The following is a 7,500-nucleotide window of genomic DNA, read 5'->3' as shown; positions in this document are numbered from 1 at the left end:
ATGTGAATGTAATAAGACTCAACACCTGTCATCTATTTATATTGTTTTACTTGTCACTGCATTATATACTGTATTTATATATTTTTAGCTTTTTCATCTTACCCATTTGAAATCTCTGATATTTATTCTTCTAAAAGTAGTATTATATCTTTATTAAGATTTTTATATTTTGTATATGGCTCAAGAACAAGACAAGCAGAGAGATGCACTTAATAGATAAGAATGTTCACCCTTTTTCATTTTTTACTTTATCTCAATGATTTTCCTTCCTCAGATGAAGCCCAATGTGCAGGTAGCAGTAGTGTTGGTGGCAGTGGGGATAGGGGTGGCCAGTGCAGCACCTTTCCCCTTCCCAGTCGAGGACTCTCCTCAGACAAGACTTTTCCAGTCCCTTTCTCCTACTGGTAAGGCAACATGCATGTGACATTGGATTATCATATATTTTCTTTCTTTATTCAAAAAGAAGAAGAAACTTTGTTTTCTGAAAGCTTAATAATCAGATATAAGCTATTAGGTAATCAGTGTTCACCTTGCCTCAGTTTACAACTCTGATGTACAGCAACTAACCAAGTATCAGCACAAATTGCATATAATCCCTACATGATGAAGGACACCATGCGACGAGCCTCTGTTCTTCATTTGCTCCTATTATTGATACTTATTTTCTATTCTTCCTGATAGAGCGGACTGCAGTACTTCACATGGCACTCACTGGCAGAGTTGTTCGCAATGCTCTGATAGCTGGTCAATCATCTAAAGCGAGCCGCAATCGCTTGGTTAGTGATAGTTCTTTAAAGTCTATTTCAACTTCTTCCTTTACCAGTATATACAAGAAATTAACTACTTATTTCTTTAAAACCATTTTGTCATGTTGTATTGTGTATTATTAGGTAGATATAACAGGTCTGAACTCATGATCTTTCCTCTTCCCCAAAAGCTGTAGAGGTAATGTTATAACTCCTGAGTAATCATGCAATGAATAATCTTGCCACACTGTCTCTTCATATTATACAACGCTGTTATCTAAATTCTTTCCTCAGGATGAACCCGAGGTTTTGATCCTGGCTCTTGAATTACGCCACTGGATAAAATCTAACTGGCAACTAACACCTGATCAGATACAAGAGATTGAAGAAACTGGCAAGCTATGTAATGATGAAGGAGTGTGCATTGACTTCGGTGGTGATTGGGGAAACAACTGCTGTCCATTTGGCTGAGGTTCCGATTGTGGGATATTACGAGAGAAAGTGCCTGAGAAGCTTCATTAGATTACAGTTGCACCCTAAACATTGTTAAATTTCTTCCTCCGAGACAGGTCACATATGATTTTAAAATAATAATTTTCAAAGTAATGACTAGTTTTAATTCACAAGACACAATCACACTATGTGAAGTTATCCTAATATCCATTTACAACACTGCAAACATAGTACAAACTTATGTAATCTATTAATTCACTTTAATATCATTACTGGCAACTGGAATCAAGCCTCTCATTGCAGACAAAGGTAAAATGCACTAATACATACCAAGCCACTACAATACCCCTATACATAATCAAAATACCGGTTGTTAGTAATTCAACAACCAATTCAAGTAAGAAACATTTATGAATGAATAAAACTGTGGTTATGAAAATTTCCCTTCATGTGATCTCATTTTCAATAAGTGTTTTTTATGGCAATTTATCAATTAGATAAATTGCTGTTTTCATAGATCCACAAGATCGCTTTCATACAAACATCAAAGGGGCCCATCAAGAATAAGGATAATAATCAAATTCTAAATCCTCTTCTACTATTATATAATTATACTACATTACAGCGAGCTTATATTTTCATTCGCTATTTTCATATGGTGCAAAACATTTTCAAATCTGAAGAGAAAATTTTTGGGTGAAATTGAAGAAAAATATACAAATAAAACAAAAATAAATTGTATGAATCTTATTTACATTCAGAGCAGCTGTCCATATACAAATCACTTCAGCACAATAATTATTCAACATTACATATACTAAAGCGTACATTCGCATTCAACTTGAATCTTGTAGCCTTTTACATAGTCTCTTCCTCTTGTTCTGGGAACCTCGTGTATCGATTTTCCTGTGCAAGGGCCAATAACTCCTCAGCCTCTTCTGGAAAGATTGGGTCTGCCACATGCTCCCAGTGAAATGCCTTCCAAGGTATACGTTCACGAGGGTTGACTGAGTAATGGTTAATACGGCAACGGACTTTCGCCTCCTCCTTGTCATTGATCTGAAGGTAAAGAGGTTATTTAGGCAAGGTTGTCAGTAGCATGTGGAACTAATTAAAGGTCAAATGTTTGCATTATTTACAGTCTTTTAACTCTATTCCTCACTAGCTGATATTCATCAATAACCTTTTGTAAATTTTAGACACAGTCTCACTGCATAAAAATATTTTGCTCCAGATGGTTTAAAAGACCCATGATGCTCATGCACAGGAACTGTGAGCGGTAACTTTGAATGTGTCATCCTGAGAGTCTCTTATCTAATACAGTTTCTTCCTCTCTCATTCACTCACTCACTCACTCTCACTCACTCACTCACTCACTCACTCACTCACTCACTCACTCACTCACTCACTCCTCCACCACACCCACCACTCACCACTCACCATCAACCCCACACCACACACACACACACACACACACACACACACACACACACACCACACAACAACACACACACTCTCTCAAAACTGAAAGAAAAGATTTGATGAAGCCTCAAGTTCATTTCATGGTAAACTAAGGTAAACTCTTTCTCCCCCTCTCCCATCCCTGGTGGAGGGGTAAGGGGTGAAGTAAAGGGTAGGAGGATAAGAGTAGGGCCACAAAGGGGGAAACTATGATGTAGGTTCTGCCAATGATAGTTTCTCATTTTAGGTGGAGGGTGGGGCAGAGTCTAGCTGATTTACGTGATTGGTGGGAAGAGGGATACAGGTGGAGCCATAGAATTTCTAGGGCAACATACAGAGTCTAAAAAATAGAACCAGAACAGAATATGAGGATCACTCAGCAGCAACTAAAATAAAATGGAATTATGATGCCAATGTTGGCATCCCCATATAAAACATGTTAAGTGTACTCACCCGCATTTTGACAAACATAACTTGTCCAGACATACATTCATTTAAGTATTCCTCTATTAATACATATTCACACGCGCGCATGCACGCACACACACACACACACACACACACACACACACACACAACACACACACACACACACACACACACACAAACGCACACGCACACGCACACACACAACCTGTTCAAATTCCACACAGACACACTTAAAACTTACATAAGTATACTCATGCAAATGCCTACTAATACATGCTCTTGTACATCTTCCACAGAAGCACATACACAAATATATATAATACATACATACATATACAAAAGACCCATACATATAGATATACCAATATAAACATACACACAAAATTATTACATCTTGTATATTTATTACCTTCACTTTTACAAGGAACTCCTTTTCCTGCAAATCAAGATCTGGTCCAGTGATCGGCTTGGCAGGAAGCGTCAGAGCTTTCTCAGGAACAATGATTCCAGCCTTGCGGAAGGCAACTCGTACATGCCACGGTTCCACTTGCCACGGATGATTCATGTTCATGCTCAGGGAAATCACACGCGTAGAAAGTTGCTCTGCAGTCTGTTAAGTGTGGAGAGTTGTAAGGTTATAAATAAATGAAAAAGATTTATTATATTGAGATAAAGATGCCATATTGATCTGACAAATAATTCTTCTCTGATCACTAGTCAGTTACAAAATCAAAATAAATTGTTATTAACCTACAAAGGATAAAATATGGGAAATATTGTTTTATTGCTTTGATTAGCAGTTCCCCCAAAAAGGATCTCAAATTCCATAACAAATTTAGGTGTTGATGGCCCAATATTCTAAGGGATAAGTACTATTCTCCCTGGACCAAAATCCTTCTGGCTTCAGGTGGGAGGTCACCTAGGACACATGTGAGATAAAAATGACCCGCCTCAGGTAATTAGAAAATGGGAAACTCCTGCTTATCTCCATGACACTGACAGGGGAGTCCCCTTGTCCAAAGGGTTAAGGTATAGGTGACAAATAGCAAAACTTGGCAGTTGTCCAAAAAAATTTAATGATCAATGTATTAACCCAACGTTGCCGGGAAAATTCTGTGTCCATTTTAGAATCTTTTCTGAAATGTCTCTACACCATAGATGGCTCTGCAAGGAGTCAAATTAGTAAACCTTCTGATTTTGCCTGATTTCACCTTTCCTTGAATTTGTGGAAAAAATATTTTTTTACTAATGCTATCAATATCAATGGTGTTATTTTTATTATAGACATTATGATTACTATAATGTCATTGGCATTAGTAATGGCAATATAAGATAACAAAATATTTATGAAAATCAAGGAAAAGGGTAACAGGGGAGACAAGCAGTGGACATAATTGGCTCATTAGTGACTTACAAGTGGAGCCATCTATGTGTAAAAAGAATTAATAAAGTAAACTCACAGTGGGTATGGCATGTACATACATGCCATGCTCGTCGGTGTTGGGTTAAATATCACTGACTGCAACCCCCTACCCACCAAAATATGATGTAAAGGGGAGGGGGATCAGAGGGTATGCAATTTATAAGAAGTCAGAATTCTCAGCTAAAGTAATCACAGGGCAAAAGAGCCAATTATACTTAAAATTAATCTGAGAGATTATAGGTAGGTGGTCCTAATTCCTGTAAACAAATGAACTATGTCTTCTTTCTTTATGGAAAGTCAAAAAAGTATCAAAAGTATCAAAAATGTACTCAACTTACCCTTATAGCAAAAGGCGATGAGGGCTGGTCTTTAACCTCTGATTTCTTGATGAGATTGGAGTATTTTTCTAAGTTCTCTGGCGATGCATAAACAGCAAGGCCAGGTAAAAGCAGATGGTTTCTTGCTCGATGTAGTTTCACTTCTACAACATCTCCAACTGACCCTAAACCTGATGATGGGGAGCAGCAGCAATATATGTCATTTATGTTCTTAAGAAGCCATCAATGTAAATTTGGAAACACAGCAGTCCTCGTATTTTAGGAAGCATAAAACGCTTATTCTTTATAAATCTAAGATCAAAGAAACTTCAATGGTGCTAATCAACAAATTACATTACTGAAATTTAACTGCTTATGAGTGCACTATCTTAACCATTACATTGAACCTATGTAACTCTAATCATAGAAAACTAATAAAACAACCATCATTTTGAGATACTATTTGTATTTCATAATCAAGAACTATCCAATACAGGTCATACAAATATATGACATACGGCTGACTTACCCTCTACTGGTTTAGTCAATATGACCTTTAATGGATCCTTCTTCTTAACATTGGTATCCTCCACCATTTCATAAAGATAGTGACGTGCCTTAAAGGGGCGCATCTTTCCAGTTGTCTTGTGTAGCTCAATTTTCTTCTTGCGTTTAAGAATGAAAGTGGTCTGCCAAAGAGTACGTGAAAACAAGTTACAAACTTAGCATTACCAACCTCTCCTCCCAAAAAATAATAACAATACTATTCATTATACAATACTACTGCTACTATAGCATCCATTCCCAATATCTTTATGACTCCTAGTGCAGATATGTGTCACGTAATGTCCATGATTGGTTTTGTGAAATGGTATGATAGGCATATTGGACACTGAACAGAAATCTATCATATAACTATGAGATACTGAAGAATACCTGTAGACTAATAACAAATAAAAATACAGAATTTTCTGCGTCTGGAAATCACAATGCATTTTATGGTAGCTAAAACTTTTAAAAGAAGTCAAACAATTACATACACTAACTAACTGTGTATTGTCTTTCAAAAACAAACTTTTTAGTATTCTTAATAAATGCAGATAAAAATTAAGATTAGAATGTTACAACTTGCCCTGAACATGAAGCAAAGTATAACAGGTACTATGAAATGTTTGTTATAATAAGCAGTAAGAATAGTTATTCTGATATTTCACTGTTATGCCACACTTCAAAATCAGATGCATCCCAAAATAATCCTGTAACAATCATTTAATTATCAGGCAATGTTCTGTTTAACATTATGTTCACTTGATGTTAACACATCAGATCTCTTTTTGCAATAAATTCTTTTTGTAAGACAGCCATGGCATTCACACCACACAGTATAATCCATGCAAAGCAGAAAAAATCACACTGAAGTCAACTCATGTTCAACCAATTTCAGACTATGAAAAAGTAATAATATTCAGATTTTACCCTGGCTTGAATAAAATACCCAGCTGGGATTACTGCTTCCATCTCTTGAACAGGTAAGGTCCTGGCTGCAACGCGTGACAAAGCGGACCCTGTGCTGTGCAAGTGCAGCTGTGCCAGGCCCTGAGCTAAGGAGCGCAACATCTGAAAGACATTATTTTAGGAATGAGGTCAGGGCTTACTTGTATAACCTTGGGCTTCCTTCTGTTAGCAAAGTCATTACTTATGAGGAGTTTAGGCTTTATTTGGGATGCACTAAAATCCTGATTGGTCATCTACTAAAACTTCTTCCTAGAATATATATGGTGATGGCCTTTACTGGAGCACCAACAAGCATGGTCATGGCCTGTGGATTTACCACCTTCATTACAGCTCACATGGGACCTCTATATAAACCTTATATAAAAAGGGTTAAAGGTGTATAACTTCTTAGAAACTCATGTGAGGGTTTATTTATCTGATATTAACGTAATTTCTCGATGTTCTGAAATTAACTATAAATGGACTGTGTATTTCCCATGAATGGCATTGACAACACACAGCACTTTTCACGTGTCCGATCTTACATGTCCAAGCTTCCAAGACCACAAATACCATATCTAAATAACTAAACCTTTCAATTCTAAAACAGGGAATTTAAGCCGCGTTCAGAACTCGCTGCAGAAGTGAGACAATTCGAACAAAATACCTTTAAATATTACAAACCCTGACTTTGAGAGAAGCAATTCACATCTCGAGTGAAGCCACTAAAGGAATTATATATATATATATATATATATATATATATATATATATATATATATATATATATATATATATATATATATATTATATATATAATTCCTTACGAACAATACAGACAATAATCCCATGTTAGTTGGTTGGAAACTTTATGGCCTTATTTTGTTGCTGTTGATGGCCATTTTCATGTTATTTCTTTCTTTCTTCTTTTTTATAGGGTTTTAGACTATATTATTGTCTATATCACTAAACATTCATAGTGTGTGTTTTGTGTAATAAAAACACCCGTATAATAATGAAATATACAGACTTAAATATACATCAGACTACCTGAAATATACAAGTTCTCTTTAGAGCTCTCAAAAAGCATAAATGGTACACGACTTACCTTTTAATTAACTGCAACTTCGTAAAATAAGAAGAAAAAACGCTATAAATCTGAGACAAAACCCAATGG

General features: G+C 36.1%; 2 protein-coding genes across 4 annotated transcripts in view; one reads left to right on the top strand and one right to left on the bottom strand.

Moving 5' to 3' along the window:
- LOC119598155 overlaps positions 1-1,936 on the top strand; it is a 3,470-nt gene extending 1,534 nt beyond the window's left edge. For 2 of the 3 annotated variants that reach the window (XM_037947789.1, XM_037947790.1), the window contains exons 2-4: positions 275-404; positions 682-776; positions 1,041-1,352. In XM_037947789.1, coding sequence (XP_037803717.1) covers positions 275-404; positions 682-776; positions 1,041-1,217 — 402 coding nt within the window. In that variant the 3' untranslated portion in view covers positions 1,218-1,352. Of the gene's footprint in view, positions 1-274; positions 405-681; positions 777-1,040 lie in introns of all 3 variants that reach the window. The other variant, XM_037947792.1, reaches the window with a different exon arrangement.
- The window catches only part of LOC119598154 (39S ribosomal protein L9, mitochondrial-like), a 5,647-nt gene continuing 78 nt past the window's right edge, over positions 1,932-7,500 (bottom strand). Inside the window, exons 1-6 of the mRNA XM_037947788.1 lie at positions 7,432-7,500; positions 6,306-6,446; positions 5,359-5,518; positions 4,851-5,020; positions 3,499-3,699; positions 1,932-2,258 (exon numbers count right to left, since the gene is read on the bottom strand). The exon at positions 7,432-7,500 is cut by the window's right edge and continues 78 nt beyond it. Coding sequence (XP_037803716.1) covers positions 2,058-2,258; positions 3,499-3,699; positions 4,851-5,020; positions 5,359-5,518; positions 6,306-6,446 — 873 coding nt within the window. The 5' untranslated portion in view covers positions 7,432-7,500 and the 3' untranslated portion in view covers positions 1,932-2,057. The remainder of the gene's footprint in view (positions 2,259-3,498; positions 3,700-4,850; positions 5,021-5,358; positions 5,519-6,305; positions 6,447-7,431) is intronic.

This window comes from Penaeus monodon, chromosome 40 (genome assembly GCF_015228065.2).
Source record: "Penaeus monodon isolate SGIC_2016 chromosome 40, NSTDA_Pmon_1, whole genome shotgun sequence".
Lineage (NCBI taxonomy): Eukaryota > Metazoa > Arthropoda > Malacostraca > Decapoda > Penaeidae > Penaeus > Penaeus monodon.
Note: the sequence above shows the minus strand (reverse complement) of the source record. Positions and strands in the feature narration are given on the sequence as shown.